This window comes from Anguilla anguilla, chromosome 7 (assembly GCF_013347855.1).
Source record: "Anguilla anguilla isolate fAngAng1 chromosome 7, fAngAng1.pri, whole genome shotgun sequence".
Classification (NCBI taxonomy): Eukaryota; Metazoa; Chordata; class Actinopteri; order Anguilliformes; family Anguillidae; genus Anguilla; species Anguilla anguilla.
Genome location: NC_049207.1, coordinates 34,630,963 through 34,653,955, shown reverse-complemented (window position 1 = coordinate 34,653,955; position 22,993 = coordinate 34,630,963). Strand labels below are relative to the sequence as shown.

Genomic DNA, 22,993 nt, shown 5'->3' with positions numbered 1-22,993 from the left:
AGTGATAACAGTCGTGTCAAATATGACAAGACAGATGGTCGTGCTGCAGGCACAGACTATTGCTGGCTTGCCTGAGCTAACATTAGCTAAGAGGGGGAATTACACTTATTCTAACACCATTCTCCTCTGAAGGCCTTTGCACCATCTAGAATTCCCACCTACTTAGCTAAGAAAATGAGAACAACCTGTAGATTTCCCAATATGAATGACTTGTAATCTCAGTAAATCAGATGCTTTTGTTAAACTGTATTCACCCAGGGCCGATAAAATTAACCGATAGCCCCCTGAGCTTTGATGTATCAGTTTGGTAGACCCAGGTGTCTGGATTACCACTTTCACCAGCCCAGTGAGAGTTGCTTTGTGGACTCAGTGGAAAGAAAAAGTGAGCCAAACTGGGACATAGTATATAGCTCAATGCCAATTATACACCTTACATTCGGCACTGTCCTTGATACTAAACAATTAGACTTGTTTTGCCATTTTCTTCACTTTTTGAAATACAATTTCATGGTTTTTAAAATTGAAAACTATTTAAGGCTTAATTTGAGCAAATTTAAATATTGTTATTAATTGCCCATTAATCACAGCAAACTCTGTGGTTAACTAGTTAATTTTTAATCATGTGACAGCCCTAAAAATGATTTCATCTAGTTAAACTACTTTTACAAATGCTATACAATGCAAGGTGCTGGAAAAAAATAGCATCTGTTCCCAGGCCATTTTATTTCTACAAATTATATATTACTGTGTGCATCCCAAGGAATGAATGGAAAAAGAAAATGCAGTCGCTATTGTACTGCAGTTCAAATTCATGATCAGTTCTCCACTTCATAAGACATCAACTGGAACTGTCTCTTGAATTGCAATTTATACTGGATTCATTCCAAACCATGGCCTATGTGCAAATATCTGTGGTGTTACTCTGTTTGGAGAGGTGCGTAATGTGTCACCTTATATGGCTGTGTGCTTGCAATGTGTGTACGCAGTATTACCTTATATGGGGAGATGTGTGTATCAGAGGGGAATGCCAGCATGCCCATCACCTGCCGCACCTCATCCAGCTGCCCACCCTCTGCTTGACTGAAGTGCTTTCGTGCATGTCTGAGTCACACAGAGAGAGTGTGTGAGAGAGAGATAAAGAGCGAGCGAGAGAGGTAGGGTAAGAGAAAGGACAGGAGAGAGGAAATGACACTGCGGGTGAACAATACACCAGAATGAAGGTGCCCTGAGATATTGCAGAGTGAACATGTCTTCTGTGACCAGCTCGAAATAAGTGTCCTTCCACAGGGCAACCTGGCCCTGCCTGTTACTGTCCAGTCCTGGAAGGCTACCTGAGGAAGGGTATTTGAGATAGGACTTCTTTTATTATGGTTAAATAACTGTTGTTAATACTGTACTCATTTTTTAATGAATAGTTGTTATATAGTTGTATTAGTGTTGGTATCATTATTACTGTTGGTATTCATATGATTCTGATAGTTTGTTAAAACTTTTTTTATGGCAGGTGGCTTCTGACTGGATGAGTATTTCGTAAACATCAGTGTGATGTTGCAGTAAAAAACCTGTAGAAAGTGGATGATCCCTTTAAGTGTCAGCCAAGTAACAGAGAAACTACAGTAGCTCTTTCTTTAAACATAGTGAAAATGCGGGAAAAAGTTGACTTTCCCATTAAGCAGTCATTTTCACTGATTTCATTTTGTCCAGAGTGCACATTTAAGCTTGATACCAAACACTGACATGGCTTAAGCCGCGTTTCCACCGCAGGAACTTTCCCCAGGAATTAGGAACCTTTTGAGGAGCTCAGTGCATTTCCACCGCAGGAACTAGGGTCTAAATTAAGTTCCGGGGACTAAAGTCCCTGCTCGGGGGGTAGTACTTTCCAAAAGTACTGGAACTTTTGGGGTGGGGCGCAAGTGCTGAAAATTTCTGATTGGTCGACTACTCGCAGTATTTTATTTCAACCGCCATTTTTAAAAATCTGCAGCCGCAAACCGATTTATTTTCATAACTTGAATTCAAACTTGTATGTTATGCGGTGCAGTAGCCTACTTTTGGTGATAGCCTGGCAACGTCTTGGAACAGATGAGAAGTTAAGATTGAGGATTATAACGTGTGCTCTTCTGTTCTTTTCTTGCTTTAGTATTCGTTTTATAAAATGTTAAGCATTCGTGCTGGGACAGCATATTACGTACCAAAACATTCAAACGGTTTAATTCGGTTGCTGAATATTTTCTTCCGGATTTTCTTTGTTAGTCCGTTATAATTGACTCAAAACGTTTGACACAGTTATGTATGCGGTAGTTCTGTGTAATTAACATTGGGGATACAGTAAAAGCAAACTAGAAATCACCTTCCGCACTTTTTGTCAGGGTAAAATAACAGTTTAATTCTAGTAATCGCCCCTTTTGCTTTTTCAGACTGCAGTAATTTCACTCTGCGATTCTTCAATTCCACAAAAAGACCAGGAAGACTAGACATGGACTCTATTTATGGTGCATGGTTCGCATCTGGAGGGCTGCTCCGCTAGCAGTAACTTTCAAGGAAAACAAACGGTGGCTGTACCACTGCAATATTAATTTAAATTTTCACGCAAGTCCATTCTATTTATTCTTGTCATTTTGCGATTAGCCTATATTGGAAATGACGATAAGAGTCAAATTAATCAATTCAACAGCAAATCGTTTACGACGTGTGCATGTTTTCTGCTGTTGTTACCACTTATTTGTAGAATGTGAATGCATTCTGTCGTCTCGGATGTCAAGACATGAAAGTGAATGTTCGCATAAAAACATAATGAATGTGTTTGAGAGGATATATAAAACAGTTACCATCTGTATATTGGCCTGTTATATCCTGTTTGTTGCATAACAATGGTCCAAGTTGAACTACCAACGAGATTTTTGCTTGACAGCGGTCAAATAATATGCCCAAACGGCCGTGGAAGAATATTTCAATTTTAGGTCATTAAGTCGATAAAAATCAATAAATACTAAAGTAACCATATATAGTCATTGTTGGTAACCCGTTGTATAAGTGGAATAAACCCCTCCAGCTGTCCCGGTTATTGGAAAATAATGTACTTCGGTGGTAGTATGGGGTTACAGAAGAAATCATAGGACAGATGGACCGACGACGACGTCGCTTTTACATACGTCAGTGGACTAATTTGCCTAATCTTCGCAGGTCTTTAGACCGCGGTGGAAACGCAGACAACAATGGGCTGAAGGAACCTTTTAGTTCCTTGAAAAGTAGTTCCTGTGATTAAAAGTTCCGGGTACTTTGGGTGGAAACGCGGCTTTAGTCTATGAGCGCTGGATATGTGTGAGAAGTTTGCCTCATACCTGACAGCATCCATGCGCTTGTTCTGTCGAATTAGCTCAATGAACTCCTGGATCCGCAGGCTGAACTCCAGGCAGCTCTGAAATGAGAACCATGTATGCAACTATGTGTGCTGCAGGACCCTTTTATTAATCTTACATTTTTCGTAATTAGCTGGGATTTGAATTTTGATTAGGTGCTTTTCCCAAGAGTAGAAGAGATTCCCAGCCTTGGATTAAAATTCATGGGCCTGGTGTGTGGTGTTTAACCACTGCATGGCTATCTTGACTTAGTTTGACATGGTTTAACCACTGCAGGGGCGACATAGCTCAGGAGGTAAGACCGATTGTCTGGCAGTCGGAGGGTTGCCGGTTCAAACCCCACCCTGGGCATGTCGAAGTGTCCTTGAGCAAGACACCTAACCCCTAACTGCTCTGGCGAATGAGAGGCATCAATTGTAAAGCGCTTTGGATAAAAGCGCTATATAAATGCAGTCCATTTACCATTTACCATTTGACTTGCACTACCCACTTTCATTTTCTGACTACCAGTACACATTGTATGACTCCCCTGAAATTTAGTCAGATTGGAATACTGAAGAATAAATATGCAGGATACAGCTTGATTTAACACGTGGGGTGCTTATACTGTTGAACAAATACACAGCATTCAAACACCTCTTCAGGAGTCCAGTTACTGATATGTTGAATTCATAAGATACTGCCGAAAAAAATATTTTATACACAAAAAATATAGGAATATTATTTTTGTGCCATGCCTTGCTTGTGTTCCTGCCCCCCTTTTTTGGAAAAAGTACACAAAATCAGCTATATAATATATTCTTTATGTTCAAAAACAGCTAATCACAATCAATCAATAATCTTGCAGTGCTGTTTATTCAGGGGGAGATTCGGGTGCAAACTTTGGACAGTGCTCAGAGACAGCGTGCTTCTGAAAGAGAAAGGGCTTTCACAGTACCTTCATCTTACGGAGGCGGGATTTGTTGTCATGGCACCAGGCCAGGCAGGTGGCCGTTTCCTGTCGCTCCAGTGACTCCTCAACCTCCTTCGCGGTTAGGAACATCTCAATGTTGACCAGGTCCTGGAAAGCAGGGCGCAGGTATAGGTTACATGTATGTCATTGCACAGTGGTCAAGGCTGCAGTGGGGCACAACAGGGCACAGATCTTTCAGTATCCTGAAACTTTATAACTCCTACAGCCAGCACAATGTTGCAAAACTTGCTATTTTCCCCCCTCCAAATTAAAAGTGACCAACTGTTTTTGTAGGTGTATTCCATTGCTCCAATGTCCAGGAATGGCATTACTATCTGTCCTTGTTTCCCCATTACCCTAGTTCTCCAGTGTATGATGAGCACTTTGTCCTACTTACCATGGATCAGCACTGATTGAGGCTTTTTGGGGAGATGTTTTTCTTATTTGGATCTTATGTGGTTACAAAGAAATGTTCCCTTACTATTTAAAACCATTGAACTACACTGTGGAGCATGGAGGTACACCAAGGTGTATACCAGACTTCTAAAGGTTAAAATTCTGGAAGCTGAATTTTTTTCTATACAGCTTTAGCAAGCAAACCTTGTGTTTAATTTTCAAACATTTAAAAGCTTTGTGTTGCATCTTTATTCACATTTTAAATCTTTTGTAGAGTGGAATGAAAAGGAATGAAGAGATAAATTTGACGGTAATAGGAAAAGCAGACGAGTGTAATTCCACTGCTGCGGGTTTGGCAGTCTCCAAACACACCCTTTCAAAAAAAGACATAGCAAGCATTTCCCAACCCGAAATTAGAGCAATTTTCACATTAACATCAAATTATCAGAATCAGCCACACGATAAGAGACACTGAGAAACAAAGTCCATTTTACAATGTGACATTAATGTTGTTATCATCACACTTGTCAGTTCAAAATCTTTAGGTGCATGAAACTTAAATTGAAGAAAACAGCCCTTTTTAATGGCTGTGATGTTTTCAAGTATCTGAAAAGTATGAAAAAAGACACTAACATGACCACTGATATATTTTCATTAAAGATAATTAGGCACAAATCAAAAAATTTAATTAACATCAGTAGCTATGAGGAGAGTCAAAAATTGAGTTGGTAGAAATCAGTGGTCAAAGCAGTGCACAATTAATGTTTTGTATCGGGAAGGCAGTATCTGAAATGTGAGGGGAAAACGTAGCAGAAATAACTTAAGTAGATAATACAGTGAACTGCAATGTAAAAATAAATAATACAGGCCTACCTGAAACACCAGCTGTGGCCAGGCAATGTATGATGTAGGACTGTCAATGCTCCACAAAAATACCCTTTGAGTAGTCTTTCTTTAAAAATGTAACCATTTGAACGTATTTGAAAATATTATATTAAATTAATTGAATTAATTAAATGCCAAACCATTCACCAGGATGTTTAACAGGAATGTTATACATGACAGTCTCTTAGTGCTCAACAGAGAGCATGTGTTTGGAAAAGAGAGAGAGAAAAAAGCTGCAATGTATGACTATTAAGTTGCAGGTGCCTGAGCCCCATGTTGTGTGATATTAAAGCTCCATTTTGCTAAAATTGACGACCAAATTACTACAAACCACTATCCTTCTGTTGAATCTTCCCCTGATCTGAACAGTATCCAAACACTTCCAGCCATGCTGCTGCAGCTTCAGTGTTGGTTGGCAAATTTGTAAAAAAAAGATACAGCGGAAGAAATTTATCCTAGCAATGAAATTAGGTAAGAACGGCGAGGGATGTGTTCAGTAAGCCAAAAAGTTTTAAAGCACTCAAAGTAAAATAACCACAGTTGGTTTAGAGTTTTGTATGGTAATTTTTTTTATTAAAATGAAATAAATCTTGTCATTCAAATTATGTTTGGATTGTGAAATCTGTTCTGGTAGCTCTAGTGTGAGGTAGCTGTGCACTGCCTTTTTCCCCAGTACATTTTGATCTTATGAAAAACACGTTTTCAACGTACAAAAATACCAAGTTACTCACACATACAAGACATTCACTGTCTATAACTCATTCATTCAAACTGGCAAAATCTAGGCCTGCCATTAAAAGTACTGATATCAAAATGACGGCAAGTTACTGTACCACAAACAATATAGGCTTGCCTCACTGAAATCAAATAAGCTGTATTCCAAAGCAATGCTCTCTAATGTTTTCTAAATTGTTTCAAGTCACTTGGCCCTGTGTGTATAAGCATATATTACATGAACAGGCAAAACATGTGTGGCTGGGTTTGTAAGAGTCAAGATTGATTGAATAGGCCTCAATATATCCAATTTGTATCTGTATGTATATATTTAGCTGCCCAGCCTTTCTGTTGCATGAACAATTTTATGATTCTTGGTATAAATGTTTGTTCGTAAATGTGAATGTTACATGCTGTGAGGGAAATGTCCCCATGGGGATAATGAAGTATTCTATGAATGTATGTACAATATTTGTTTTACATGCAGTATTTATTGTAAGTTGCAAATATACAAGAACTTGTACATTTAGTAAAATGAACTTGACAACCATGTATAAACATATGTTTTCTGGAGGAATATGCTTTTCGTAGGTATTCACCAGCAGTGTTGTAAATTCATTTAAATGTCTTGCATGCGGCAATTTGAGGTATTTGACACTTTGATGTGATACAAAGTTTGAATGACATTGTAAGATAGTAAGATTTAAAAACACAGAGCCAAGTGACTTGAAAAAATTTAGAAAACATTGGGTAGCATTGCTTTGGAATACAGCTTCTTTAATTTCGGTGAGGCAAGACAGCCTATATTGTTTGTAGTACAGTAACTTGGTATCATTTTGATATCAATACTTTTAATGATAGGCCTAGATTTTGCCAGTTTGAATGAATGAGTTATAGACAGTGCTTTGTATGTATGAGTAACTTGGCATTTTTGTATGTTGAAAACATGTTTTTTAATGAGATATCATTTCTTTTTGCAAAGTTTTTGTTATATGAGAAAGTGAAACAGTAATGCATATAAATGTAGACTATGAGAAGTATGCATACACATACTAACATGCAAACACCCATACAGCGTAGGCGGTGCCGGATTTAGACTGGTTTGATTGGGAGGCAGAGCGAGATTTTGGGGGGGCCAGGATTGAGGACATGATTCGTGATGAACATCGGAGCGGACCTGGGTGTAAACATGCGAAGTAACCCTTTAAGAAACGTTTGTGGATTATGACTATCCTTGTGTGAATTTGTACAGTCTGATGAACGTGCATCGTTTAGCACTTTCACTTTGCTATATACAGTCAGGTCCATAAATATTTGGACATTGACAAAGTTATTGTTATTTTAGCGGTCTACCACAGCACATTGGAGTTGAAATTAAATAATGAATATGAGCTCAAAGTGCAGACCTTCAGCTTTAATTTGAAGGTATTTACATCCAAATCAGGTGAACGGTGTAGGAATTACAGCACTTTTTATATGTGGTCCCCCCCTCCCCTTTTTTAAGGGACCAAAGGTAATTGGACAATTGGCTGCTCAGCTGTTCAATGGCCAGGTGTGTGTTATTCCCTCATTATTTCATTTACGAGCAAGCAGATAAAAGGTCTAGAATTGATTTCAAGTGTGGCATTTGCATTTGGAATCTGTTGCTGTTAACTCTCAATATGAAGTCAAAAGAGATGTCACTGTCGGTGAAGCAAGCCATCATCAGGCTGAAAAAAAAAAAAAAAAAAACAATCAGAGAGATAGCAAAAACATTAGGTGTGGCAAAATCAACTATTTGGTACATTCTTAAAAAGAAAGAATGCACTGGTGAGCTCAGGAACACCAAAAGGCCCGGAAGACCACAGAAAACAACTATGGTGGATGACAGACGAATACTGTACCTGGTGAAGAAAAAACCCTTCACAACAGTTGGCCAGATCAAGAACACCCTCCAAGAGGTAGGCGTATCTGTGCCAAAGTCAACAATCAAGAGAAGACTTCACCAGAGTAAATACAGAGGGTTTACCACAAGATGTAAACCATTGTAAACCAAAAAAAACATCTAAAAAAGCCTGTACAGTTCTGCAACAACATCCTATGGACAGATGAGACAAATGTCAACTTGTACCAGAATGATGGGAAGAGAAGAGTATGGAGAAGGGAAGGAACTGCCCATTATCCAAAGCATACCACCTCATCTGTGAAGCATGATGGAGGTAGTGTTATGGCGTGGGCATGTATGGCTGCCACTGGAACTGGTTCCCTTGTATTTACTGATGATGTGACTGCTGACAAAAGCAGCAGGATGAATTCTAAAGTGTATAGGGCTATATTATCTGCCCAGATTCAGCCAAATGCTTCAAAACTCATTGGACAGGGCTTCACAGTGCAGATGGACAATGACCCGAAGCATGCTGCGAAAGCAACCCAAGACGTTTTTAAGGCAAAGAAGTGGAATGTTCTGCAATGGCCAAGTCAATCACCTGACCTGAATCCAATTGAGCATGCATTTCACTTGCTGAGGCAAAACTGAAGGCAAAACTCCCCAAGAACATGCAGGAACAGAAGACAGCTGCAGTAGAGGCCTGGTAGACCATCACCAGGGAAGAAACCCAGCGTCTGGTGATGTGTATGGGTTCAAGACTTCAGGCAGTCATTGACTGCAAAGGATTTGCAACCAAGTATTAAAAATTACAATTTAATTTATGATTATGTTAGTTTGTCCAATTACTTTTGAGCCCCTAGAATGGGGGGGGGGGTATGTATAAAAATGGTTGTAATTCCTACATTGTTCATACAATACTTTTGACAAAACCCTTAACCCCTTAGCGCACATGCCAAATCTGGCCAATCCTTGGCTTTACAACTCCAGATGTGAACTCCACAGAGACTCGAAAAATGGCTTAAACGAAGCAAGACATTTGTACCATTTACAAAACTAACATAGATTAGTTTATATTCATAATTTTGGAAGAAATAAAGTGCCACAAATGCAATTGTCTAGTCAAAAAATCAAAAATGAATTTGCACTTTTTTAGTTTGCAATGAAATACTGAGAGATTGCATATAGGCCTATACAGCAGGTTAAACTATACATGTCCTGGATCAAAAACTTCTTGACCACAAGTTCATAAAATCTAAGGGTGGATATGTATAACTACTATAGATTTAGCAAAAACTAAGCAGTGTAGCCAGCATCTCCAAATCTATCCAAAATGTCTAAAGCCGCGTTTCCACCAAAAGTACCCAGAACTTTACTTTACCAGGAACTAAAAGGTTCCTTCAGCCCATGGTTGTCTGCGTTTCCACCGCGGTCTAAAGTCCCGCGAAGATTAGGCAAATTAGCCCAATGACGTATGAAAAAGCGACGTTGTCGTTCGTCCATCTGTCCTATGATTTCTTCTGTAACCCCATACTACCACCGAAGTAGCCTACATTATTTTCTAATAACCGGGACAGCCCGGAGGGGTTTATTCCACTTATATACAACGGGCTACCAACAATGACTGTATATGGTTACTTTTGTATTTATTGATTTTTATCGATTTAATCACCTGGAATTTAAATATTCTTCTGCAGCCGTTTGGGCATATTTTACCGTTGTCAAGCAAAAATGTCGTTGGTAGTTGAACTTGGACCGTTGTTATGAAACAAATAGGATATAACAGGCCAATAGTCAGATTGTAATTGTTTTATATATCCTCTCAAACACATTCATTATGTTTTTATGCGAACATCCGCTTTCGTGTCTTGACATCCGAAGCGACCGAATGCATTCGCATTTCCAATATACAGGGTTCACACACTTTTTCACCAATGATTTTCAATGACTTTTCCATGACTTCTCCACAACCTTTAACTGAATTTCCATGACCAAAACAAATGACTTTATCTCAGTGGGACGATTTAAAATTATTTATTGTAACAGCTCCAACTACCCTGTACCCTCCAACAGACCCTGAATGGTCTTGATATCTGGGTAGAGGAGCACAAAATGAAACTCAACCCAAAGAAATGTAAAGTCACCCACATGAGGCATCCACCCGCCCTGCCGACTCTCTCCATTGACCAGAACATCGTGGAAGTCTGTGACACTGTCAAGGTCCTGGGGGTCACCATCCAGAGTAATTTGCATTGGGACAGTCAGGTGGACCACATGCTGACCTCAGCGAACAGGAAGCTTTTTGCTCTGCGTCGCCTGAAGAAATTTGGTGTCCGAGACCCAGAACTGGTTTCCATCTACATAGGCTACGTACGCCCGGTGCTGGAGTATGCAGTCCCCGTCTGGCACAGTTCCCTCACTACAGACCAGGCTAAAAGGCTGGAAAGCACGCAGAAACGGGCTTGTAAAATCATACTTGGCCAGAGGTACTCAGGGTACCCACAGGCTCTCTGCACTCTCGGATTGTGCACTCTATCAAAGAGACGCACTCAACTGTGTCTTGGCTTTGCCAGAAAGCTGCTCAAGTCCAACTTCAGTGACTGGCTACCCCCCCTCAGGGAGGAGCTCACAGGTCGTCAGGCAAGGAATTCAAACCAACTGGCCATCCCAAGATGTCGAACTGAGAGATACAGGAGATCACCAATCCCCTATATGTGCAGACTCCTAAATGACAGCGGATTTTAAATTTAAATTTGGGATATGAGATTAGATCTCAGTTTAGATAATTGCAATATTTAAAATTTTTTGTCTACTTAGTATTGATGTTTTATTGCAACAGCAAAATAATTCAGTGTTTTTAATGACAACTGTCTTTATGAACCTGTAATAATGCTGAAAGGTCAATAAATAAATAAATAACACTAAGTAAAATTAGGTCTGCATCTGAAACATATGGTGCCTCTCTAAAACAAACAAACACCAGACAGACACACTTAGATACATTCTCTTATATTTTAATTCGAATAGTTTAACATTTTTGTCAATGTCTCAAACAGGGCTCGAAATTGCGACCATTTTGGTCGCATATGCTCCCGAAATTGAATCTGTGCGACCTCGAAATATAATTGGGAGCATTTGTGCGAGTGCAAATAATTGTTCTGGTGCGACCTTTTTTTTTTTCTTTTTCCAGTCGAACGTCTCTTTCTCTGTACATTCGCTAATACGCTCAGCATGTCCCTTGTGAGCTGACGGTGACCCTTCTAACCAATCGCGAGCTTGACATTCTTACCTTTAATGCTGATTTTAAATAGGTTAATATTAGCCTTCAATCACTCCCTTTCCCTGCACTCCACTGTCACGCGACGCGTAACTAATGTTACCTGAAGACAAAAGTTTATGTTCAATTTATTAGCGTTATCGAAAGCTGAAAAGTTGAAGCGGACGTTTTGTGTAGCGACCCGGTTGGAACAGCTAATTTCTCCGATGCAGTTTACTGATTTAATTAGCCGAATTAATGTGACGAGAAGCGCTTTGTCGTTTGAATGGATAACACGCAATTCCTTGAAGAGTCGACACATTTTATGCGTGACAGTTTAACTGTTCCTTGTAAACCGTTCTGTTATATTGTCGTTTTTATTAATAAAAAATCTATTGTATATATTGTTGGTGCTCCTTACATTTCGGTGGGTGTTCCTAAGTTTTTGAAGTTGGGAGCACCAGTGCTACCAAGTAAAAAAGTTAATTTCAAGCCCTGATATATATTTAGACCCTAGTTCCTGCGGTTGAAACGCACTGAGTTCCTCAAAAGGTTCCTAATTCCGGGGTAAAGTTCCTGCGGTGGAAACGCGGCTTAAAATTATGCATTGCTGTAAATCAAAAAACATATTCACGTATTTCACTACAAATCAACTGTTTTGACTCAAGAAACTCACTGCGTCATTTTCAAGTGGGAATTACAAGCTTTCAGTCAGTACAGTGGTCTAAAATATCTAGGGGTCCAGAAAAATATCCAAAATCTCTCCAAAAATGTCCATTATAAAGCATATAAATGAGCCCCTTATGAAGGTTTAAGATGAAACATTGCTATCAGATTAAAAAATAATGCACAAATACTGCCACACAATGCACTACAGTACTTAATGTGCAATAATGAACTCTTGTATGTATTTCTATACTCTGTACTCTCGTATGTTTTCTTGTATGGGGATGGGACGACATGAAAACACTTTTCAACCGTCCACCACGTTTTGGCAATGTTCCAACTCTCACGTCATCACTGTTGCATGCATCACAAAAACTATTACACTACTAACTAACGCTTACATTACAGTGTGAAATATCCACATTATACACTCAACAACGCTGTAAACAACACGTGTGGTATTACGCACAGCTATTTTGGAAGGTACCCAGGCGTAACAAATGCGCGTATATTTCACAAACGGATTGTCCAAGGCAATATATGACCACTCAGTCTCAAAAGGAACATCTCTACGCGTAAACCAATGGTAAGGTTGTATATTTATTCAATACTTAGTCCTAGATATTGACTGTAGAATGACATGGTATCATTTTTTTAAACTTTTTCTCGTTTATTCAGTGAGCAGCATTTTCATTGCTGTATTGGCATATCTTAGGGCTATTGCCGCGTTTATCTTGTTGCTACGACGGAATACGATTTTTGAGTGGTGAAAGAATATCTTTATGAACGCCCAGACAGACAATATTGTCCATTATGTCATGGGTGGGGGGTGTAGTTGCAGATGAGACTGCAGGGAAGGGGTGCGTGTTAAATGAACGACCAGAGCTATAATGGTGGCGCTGCGAAACTCCATATTCGGCATAGTTGTAGAGTATCGTCTACGAATGAAACTAAAACAAAGCCTTTCTGTTTTTAACTCCGGTTGCAGTAGCACTGAATGTCTGAGTTCAGCAATCTCAGCACGCCAGCGTGCCGACCACTAGGGGCTTTGCGCTAAGAGGTTAAATTAAAGCTGAAAGTCTACACTTAAATCACATCTTGATTGTTTCATTTCAAATCCATTGTGGTGGAGTGCAGATCCAAAATGATGAAAATTGTGTCACTGTCCAAATACTTATGGACCTGAATGTATGTAAAACAATACTGTTAGGTTCCCAGTTTTACTTTATATATATATATATATATATATATATATATATATGTAGTGTATTGTGTTTCCTTTTCGTGCCATTACTGTGTCTGTAGTTTGCATGCCTCTGTGTCTAGCACTCCTGTAGTGTGTCTCAGTATCTCTAGTGTCTACGGCAAGGATTTCACATCATCGTCCTGCATTTGACTCCATGGAGAAGGGCAAAATAATCCTAACAATAGCTGTGACAAAGGGTGCGTTGGTGTATAAAAGAGTATAAAAGAGGCTTGTGCCATCAGAAAAGCAACAAAAATGTCCCCAGTGTATGTACTCACTGATCTGACAGCCATCCAACGAGCCTTCATTGACAAAATTATCAGCAAGCTTGTATTTGAATTTGAGCTCCCTAGTTCGCAACTTGTGTACCCTTCTGACCTTACGTGAGAATTGGAAGTAGCAGAACAGGAACACTTGACAGTGGAGAATAGCAGCATACTTATATGTCCCAGCAATCTTTGCATATTAGAAAATATTAGATATTAGAAATTAGGACAAATGAGACTGAGTAGTTGAAACAATATGTTTTTAGCAAAATGGACATGTAGGTGAAGTCTGACATGATCACAGAATGTAAAGAAAATAAAGTGACCATGAGTGAGATGAGTTTCCTTACTGAATGGTATATAAAACAAACTGTATTAATAATTACCCGTTTAAATAGTTGTTGAAGTAACGTGTGAAATTGCTTAGGAAAACTTGCATAAATGTACTTTTCTCATGTTTAGTACTAGTAGTTATAATTATGAATGAGTCATGTTTTTAAATGTAATGTTTTAATGGGGTGTTGCAGACAGTTCATACATAGTAATTGTTTGTATCTGGATAGATAGAGAACAGGGCGAGGTAACATGAATGTAGAAACGTGGAGTTTGCTCATAAGAATGGTTTCAACAGTAGTCAAGTGAAGAAATATAGTTAGTAGAAACGCCACAGTGGTCAGCTGGTGTAACTTTTTAAGAAAATCAATACCTTCATGAAATGCATATGCCTGGCCGTGAGTGACTTTTGGTAAACATATGCATTGAAGATTCTGATATTTTGATAAGTGCAAAAGCAATAGTTCAAAAACAATAGACAATTATTAGTCAGCCAATATAAGTGTAAGAAAATGTTAGTTTAAGATATGAAAAGATCTGGCTGAGGGCGAGGTGGGATTTGATCGTCTGACCTGGCGCTTCCCAGTAAATGACATTGGCAGTGCACCACCGTCAAGTAGCTGTCCAAAGGCGTGAATTTTCAGTTGTATCCATATGGCATGGCAATTTTGTAGGCGGTTAACTGAACATGTAGATGGTATGTCATAATGCAACAGACATGTGACTCAAGTCATTTGGTCCAAGTCTCAAGCAAGTCCCAAGTCATTTTTTCTTGGGCAAGTCAAGTCAAGTCACAGGTTATGTCGAGTCAAGTCGAGTCCTTAGATAAGGCAAGTCAAGTCCCAAGTCAAGTCACTTTTTTTCCCCCAAGATACTGCAGTCTCACCTGCAGTATCCGGTCTTTAGCCCCAATCTGTAGCTAACGTTAACTAATGTAACGTTAATGTTACGGAACTCGGCTCACGTTAGCTAGCTACGGAGTTGTGAGCAGGGGTTAAATTGGGATTTGGGAGGTGGGTGGACCCTGAGATCCGGTGGGAGGTGGGTGAAAAAAGGTACAAACTAATGAATGTCTCAGCTCAAAATAGGTGTATCTTTAATGTATTGTGCACATAATTGTAATTAAGGAAAACAATGTTTTAAAAAGAATGTATACTATTGATGCAAGCTTTTACATAAAATATTTCAAGTTTATTGAGTGTCATTAATGCTGAGAATTTTTTACCCACAAAAATAATCGGTCATCCTCCTCTTTTGTCCTCCCTTTCTTCCTCCTTTATCCATCTTTCTTAAACTGTCGAATTGAAACAAAATAAAACCAGTGGCGACTGGTGAGCTGAAAATTGGTGATGCGCAAAACTTTCCTTTAAACTAATCATTGATCTCAAACTGTTTTAATTAATTTTCAGTGATTAACAAGCATGCAAACGATCTGACTAAGCAATTGGAAAGGGACACACAGCTTCTTTGCATTGTGTTAGGGAGAGTAAATGATAAATGCGATTTAGAAAAATCAGTTTTAATCACTAAGAAGTGGTGGAATCTTCCTCTGATTTTCCTTGAGTATCAATGCAATTCATCCACAAAATAGGCTACTCAATAGCAATACTATCATATATAGCTAGCTCTCCCCAAACAGACAGATTTAGCGAGTAGCCTAGGCCTTATAGCCTACATTTATTTTCATTTGCAGTACAAAATTGTGCTCATTTTTAATCAACATTTGTGGATAAATGCACTTCTTCTCCGCACTCGAATTCATGGCAAATATCTGCAATGCGTAGATTGTAAACAAAATTGAAGTGCAGGTTTTGTTTTTGCTGGTTATTCTGAAAGCTAACACGGTAGATGACAGACTGGTGTATCTTGTTTGTTAAGTGCAGACTACTTGGTGATTAAAACAGATTTTTAACGGATAAACTGAATTCATGATTTAATCCCCCTAACACAGTATGAAGACGCTGTGTGTTAGGCTACTTGCCATTTGATCAGTCCGATCGTTGGCACACTTGATAATAAAGGAAAAATTACTAATGAAAACAGGTTGAGATCAATAATTAGTTTAAAGGAAAGTTTTGCGCCCCACCAATTTTCAGCTCACCAGTCGCCGCTGAATAAAACTGTCGGTCAAAATTATTTATTTACCAAAGGTGGGTGGACGCCGTCCACCTGCGTCCACCCCCAATTTAACCCCTGGTTGTGAGAGAACAAATTGTATCATATTAGGCTAACGTTAGCTAGCTACAGAGTTGTGAGAGAACAGATTGTATCTGGCTAACATTAGTTAACATTAGCCCTCACACAGACACATACCAACCCGAATGAGTCTTCAAATGACGAACAAAGTTTGATGTTGTAGTCTGTCAGAAATCTTTGATGAGCAGGGTTTGCATTCAGCAGTTCGCCTTTTTCCTTCACGTGAAATTTTTGAGTCCGGAAGTGATGACTCTTGGCACAGTCGCGGCTGCCATGTTGATCTGATCTGATCTTACTGTAAGCGTAACCAGAAATGGTCTAGAGCGGGAGGGTGTAACGAGTGCTTCTCGTTGAAAAAAACGTCAGGTAGCGAGGAGCTTGACTGACAGGGGGGGTAGTCATCCAGTCATGACAATGCTATTCCCAGTGTGCGCTCGCATACTGGGTAACGTTACACTGACAATTGTAATGTGAACATTGACAACGGTGAACATTTTAATATTTTATATTTCATATATTATTTTTAATTAAAACATAAAATTAACACAAACAAGTCATTTGAGTCATCATGTCTCAAGTCAAGTCACGAGTCTTTAACTTCCAAGTCAAGTCGAGTCTCAAGTCATTTATTTTCTGTCAAGTCAAGTTGCAATTCATCAAAACAGTGACTCGAGTCGACTCGAGTCCAAGTCACAATGACTCGAGACCACATCTCTGTAATGCAATCTATACGTTCGGTGCACGCCGGGTAATAGACAATTATTAGTGAGCAAATAAGCACGTAAGAAATTTGCTTCAGGTGGGATTTGACCCTGTGACTCAATGTTCCATAGACCGCAACATTACCACTGAGCCACGAACTGACTAGCTGAAGAGACTGGCAATTTTTTTGGGGAAAAATATATAAGTCCATGTGGAGGGGTGGTGTGGTTAGGGCGCCATCTTCAGACGGAGAGGGAGCGGTTTAGCTGGCCCTGCAACCCCAGGTGTGTGCGATTACAATTAATTGCTAATTGTTTATATGCTCTGCCTGCAGTGAGAACAGAGCGCTGGAATGAGAGACGCAGGCGGGAACGACGCAGTGTGTAAATTCCCCTTCCTTATCGTGTGTTTTGGTTTGGTTTGTTTTGTTTGTGTACGTACGGACGTAAACCAGCGCAATAAAACCTGTGTGCGTCCGAGAACGGAGGATTGTGTGGTTTGTGGGGAGAAGGACTGCAAAACGTGTTACAGTCCATTTTGTGTGTGTATGTAACATTTTGATTGGCTGGTGTAGGAGGAGGATTGGCTGGTGTATGTAAAATGACCAATGGGGAGACATATTCTTTGTGGGCTAGGAGCATTTCTGGCAGGAAAAGAACGGAGAAAACGCAAAATCCTCTTAGTTTGGGGCTTTATTGTGTGGACATGTGAAGTTGTTTATGGATTCTGTATGTTGAAATGGGGTCAGAATGTACAGAAATGAATGTTTTTAAGGGCTGAGAGTCTGTTGCGGTTATTTCTGTGGGGAACCCTGAAAAGTGCCAAACTCTCGGTGCTGTATAGGTATGGGGCATTCCCCGCCAAGGCGTAACTTGGCTGGATGGCATACTTGCCATCCCAGTCTTAACAAAAACCTATGTACGTTGTCAATGTACAAAAAGCTGGCTGTGCACTAATTACTCAATTACAACTATAGGCTACACTCTAAGCCAAATCCAACATCAAGCCGATTTCATACTTGGAGTAGCTTTTCAGAAGAGTTTGAAGAACAATCGCCACAATATCTGTGAAAAGGCACATCATGCCTAAAATTCTACCAATGATGATACAAAATTGTCATATTGCCTAAAACGCTATTAAATATAATGAATGAAACATTAACCTTCATTTGTTTATGCTTTGGGCTAGTCTTCCTGGGGCTAGCAAGATCCACTGACAAACTGCAGCTATGTGTAATAAAGCAGAATAAGGACTATTATGCGGTACAGTTTGTGACCCTGAGCAGTCCAATGCTTGCCCTAGGAAAGTAATACCAGGTGTCCATCAAGATACAGGGCTGATTCACAATTCAGTCTCTTGACCACAGCATGAAAGTGTAGCATTATGGAAACTTTGTGGTTTTATGTGCTTATGCCGAAATCAAATTGCTGAGGGCTTCGGAAGCAAACCCCAGGGCCTGCACAGTTTATGGTTGTGCACACGCACGTGTACCTCGATGCCACTTTGCCGGGCCAGTTTAACAGCGGTGTTGTAATAACCACAGCGTAGCAGGTGCTCCACCATCATGCGATCCATTCGCTTCCGCTTCCACACACTGGCAGCCGCTGGCTGGTCACTGCTGTGCTCCTTCAGGTGCTCGATGCGCCGCTTGCACAGCTTGGCGCTCTCATCCTCTGCCTGGATTGACTCAGCAGCCTGAAGCCCAACGGCACAAAGAGGAACAGATAATGTTAAAGTACCGTTCGACAGTGGAAAAAAAAGCTGGCACGTTATTTAATCTTCCAATTATAATTTGCAGCATGCGCTTGGAAGAGACTGGCCCAACTGGTGAACGTTTATACAGACTACGTAAAGATACAAATGAAGCACCAATGGGTGCCATGGGTGCTTAGATTGTGCAACTATCCTCTGCAACCAACTTAATTTATTACTCAATTACTAAACTTAACACATAGCTACACTGGATGCCACAGTGGTATATTTATTTGTGTAAATGCACCCATCCAAATTAACAGCAAAATGCATAATTTGTATTGCCATTATACAAAAATATAGGGGCGACATAGCTCAGGAGGTAAGACCGATTGTCTGGCAGTCGGAGGGTTGCCGGTTCAAACCCCGCCCTGGGCATGTCGAAGTGTCCTTGAGCAAGACACCTAACCCCTAACCCCTAACTGCTCTGGCAAATGAGAGGCATCAATTGTAAAGCGCTTTGGATAAAAGCGCTATATAAATGCAGTCCATTTACCATTTACCATTTACAAACCACGTAGCGGAGACACCTGAGCTGTAGACAGGCTATGCGTGCGCACCATACATATGACATAATCCCAATAACTTGTCTTCTCCAAGAAGATTGTATTGTGGGTGGATATATATATATATATAAGCAATAGCTCACAACAGGCCATGGTATATGGTTCACAGCTAAGGGGTGTTGTACGGCCCGATGCGAAGCGGAAGCTCATCACGGCCTGACGTGAGCTATTGCTTTTATAAAACGGTCAGCAAGTATGGCAATATGAAAGTAATAGACACATTCCAATTAAACAGTTTTTACTAAAAAATAATAATGTTCAAAATAAAATAGGCCCTCCTGGCTGCCTGCACATAGTGCGAGGCGGTTGCTATGCAACGTACACACTAACGTTTTTTTTCTCAGACACGGAATGATACTGAATTGTGCAAAGGAATTAGACGTCATAGCCGTGGTATATGGTTCATATACCACGGCTATGAACCAATCAAATTTCTTGATTTGAGCTACCCGTTTTCTAATACATATATATATATACATTTGGGGCCGCTATTTGTATTTGTATCAGTATTTGTTCAACCAAGAATATGGAATTTGGAGGAAAATGTAAGTGTGGCATAAAACGAAAGTGTATGAAGTATAATCACTGGCACTGTTGCAAAATAAACGCATTAAAGTCATGGTTTTACAATGAAATCAATAATAGTCCAGTTTAACAACAGACCATTTGCTTTTGAAAGCTGTATTTAATAAACAATGTCCTGTATGTTATATAGCCATAACAGGCTTTTATAACACTGAGGTAAACAAACAGTCAAATCAAGTTTCAAAGATAAGCAAAATGTTTTTATAAATCAAAACAGTTACTCATCCTTACTCTGTACTGCATAGCACAAACTGCATGAACCCCACCATCACCACCCCTACCTGAACTCAATTATAAATTGAAAAGAATGCTTTTAGAATTCAAAAGATAGTTCCTCATCTTCATTATGAACTACTGCTATGAACTCCCAATGATTTTTTTAAACTACAAATTGAAAGGTTAACATGTTTTGTTGCTTTTTGTTTGTTGATACTTTTTCTCCCCCCTTTACCTATATGTTTGATTTGCCTAAGCATGGGTAAATTAAAAGAAAAAAATCTAAATCTTGAAAATCTTGACAATTTAAAATCTGGGTGGAATACTTCTTAAAATATTATGCTCTAACTCAAACTTCCACAAGGTGTATTTTGTGGAACAGTCTACAGGGATGGGGAGACACAACATTCCCTGCTATACTGAAACGTTGCTTTGAGGAAACACTTGTTGGGTTACGAAAACCATATATTGCAAAACTATTTTCTTGAAATAAAGGATACAACTGCATTCATTTCAATGTTTGTATTTCTAAATTATTGCCAAGAAGAACCCTGCTTACACTCCTTTACATTACGGTTTACTTGGGTAAAAAGCATCAGCCAAATGAATGCAATGCAATGTGTAATTGTGTTTGTGAAAGTGTATTTAAAAGGATAAGCAAAATCTCTTTATATTTGCAAAGTTCACAGAATCAAGGAGTTGATTCAATGCTTTCTGTATATTTCAAACACTAGAAATGAGCTAACTCAAACATCCCAAAAATCATGTCAGCACATCTCAAAAAGACCCCAATACATTACAGACAAGACCAGATTAAAACCTAGTATATGGCTGGACCTAACAGTGTTTCCTCTAGGATTTTTTTCAGCAGCGGGGGGAAAGGGTTTTGTTGTACCTGGGTGGTTCGCGCGTTCCGCCGGCATCGCAGTGAATATCAAAAGGTCATTTAAAAATATGAAATAAAATGACACTTGACTGCAAAACAAACTGTAGAACATATTTATTGACATCTATTTATTCATACATAATGGTTCTTTGAACCACTACTTACAGAAGGCACTGTATATTAGCCTCAGTGACAAAGTTTGCAGCCTGGCTGAGAGCCATGGGTGGAACCTTGTCTTGTCCACCCATTTAGGGTCCCAGCCTGATAGTATGTGCTTAATCTTCGTTTTCTCTCCACTCTCCTGTCCTCCTCCACTCTCCTCTCCACTCATCTCTTTCTGCTCTCTCTCCTGCTTCACTCTGCTCTCCTGCTCCACTCGCCTCCACTACTCCTGCCTGTGTACTTGTCTAATAAGGTTACATTTGAGAATGAGCAACGTTAGATAATTCTCTCACATCACAAATATTTCATCATGCAACCAGTAAGAACATTAAAATATTGTAGTAGCCACCACTAATGTTACATATTTTTGAAGTAGAAGGCATTTTTCCCCTTCAAGAGAGAACTGGACATCGTTACCTATTAAAATGTAAGTCCTGTAAAAATACACATAATAAACTGTCTAAATGTAAAAAACCAACTGCATACATATACATTTAGTTATATTAATACAGCCTTATTTAATATATCAACTTTAAAACAAGCAACACGCTATGAATTATCTCATCGCAACCCATTAAACCCAATGGTGCAGACGTTGCTTCATAATTTAAAACTGCTTTCCGAACGGCTATTTTGCATCCTGCGACTTGGGTTACAACTGTGAATATGTACGGATTCCTGGGTGTGCCGATAGCAACCACCCTTTCTAATATTAACCTCAAATATGCACGACAGGACACTTATACAGTATTCTAGCAAATTTGGGCCACATCTGACTTATTTGCCGGCACTGAAATAAATCGCAAAAGTACTGAAAAAATAACCACTGGAGGATAACAAGGACATTTTTTCCTACATAACTAGGTACATGTTGTTACTGATATTTCACCTATGTCATATATAGTTGCACATCTGTTTATGTGACCTAGCTAACGTTAGCTGGAACATTATTTCACGATATATTATTAATATTAATAATTAGTTGGCCATGAACATCAATTGAGAATACATTGTGAATGTTTAAAAAAAAAAAATCTATCTAACTTAACATTAGCTAGTTAAATCTACCTTTTTTCTTGTTCTCTGGTAACGTAATCCTGTCCTCTGCCCTGTTCAGAGCCGGCGCTAGTGGGTATGCAACGTATGCAACTGCACGGGGCCCCGAGCTTGACCAGGGGCCGGACAGGGCCCGCTGAAATGGTGGGGGAAATGCATAGAATAGCCTTTGCGCAAAATACTCGCAACATCTCAGCTCTGAAAAGTAACTACACATTTTGTCTAATCAGAGAACAATATGCTGATAATGAGGGCGTGCCCAGTAACCACAGGGGGTCTCTGTCCAATAGCAGCTTTCATTATTATCTCGTCATTATTTGAAGGTTTTTGATCGCGGCTGCACGCATCACTAAACATAGATTACAGTAACGTTAGCTAACATAGCTTACACGTTTCTTGACAGTTATTTCTCAAAAATGCAGAAGTCAAAATCGGGCTTTCACAAGCGAAATGACAATAAAAAGAGGCTAGAAATGCCAAAAAGGTTTATTCACCGTGGTTCACAGGCGCAGCACCAGCGGCGAATTTGCCGCCCACGGCTTCTATTGGAGACGATGCTAGTAATGCTAACGTTCCGGACATTCCAATTCGGGAGACAGCATCGCTATCGGCAGACGTAACGTTACCCCAAGCTGAGGCTTCCCTGGAGCCTGAACCATCCACGGCAAATGCACCTCAACTGGAGGCGACACCATCCACGTCACTGGCGTCAGATGCAACTCAAACAGAGGCTAACGTTATCCCAGTACAAACACGCACGGCAACTCTGTGTACCGGTGCAGGGCCAGAAGAATCAGCAGAGCCACTAGCACAGGAGACCAGTAGGCCTACTAGCGATTCACATTTAACGTTAACGTTATTGCTATTGATTTTATTGATCCAGCACTGTGGCCTGATGAAATGTCACGTTTTACGAGATGACATTGTGTGTCAGA

General features: G+C 39.7%; 1 protein-coding gene across 3 annotated transcripts in view; it reads right to left on the bottom strand.

Annotated features, from left to right (window-relative positions):
• LOC118231668 (E3 ubiquitin-protein transferase MAEA) overlaps positions 1 to 22,993 on the bottom strand; it is a 62,837-nt gene that overhangs the window by 6,667 nt on the left and 33,177 nt on the right. For all 3 annotated transcript variants that reach the window (XM_035425719.1, XM_035425721.1, XM_035425720.1), the window contains exons 3-6: positions 18,327 to 18,530; positions 4,297 to 4,419; positions 3,342 to 3,418; positions 993 to 1,101 (exon numbers count right to left, since the gene is read on the bottom strand). In XM_035425719.1, the coding sequence (XP_035281610.1) occupies positions 993 to 1,101; positions 3,342 to 3,418; positions 4,297 to 4,419; positions 18,327 to 18,530 (513 nt within the window). The remainder of the gene's footprint in view (positions 1 to 992; positions 1,102 to 3,341; positions 3,419 to 4,296; positions 4,420 to 18,326; positions 18,531 to 22,993) is intronic.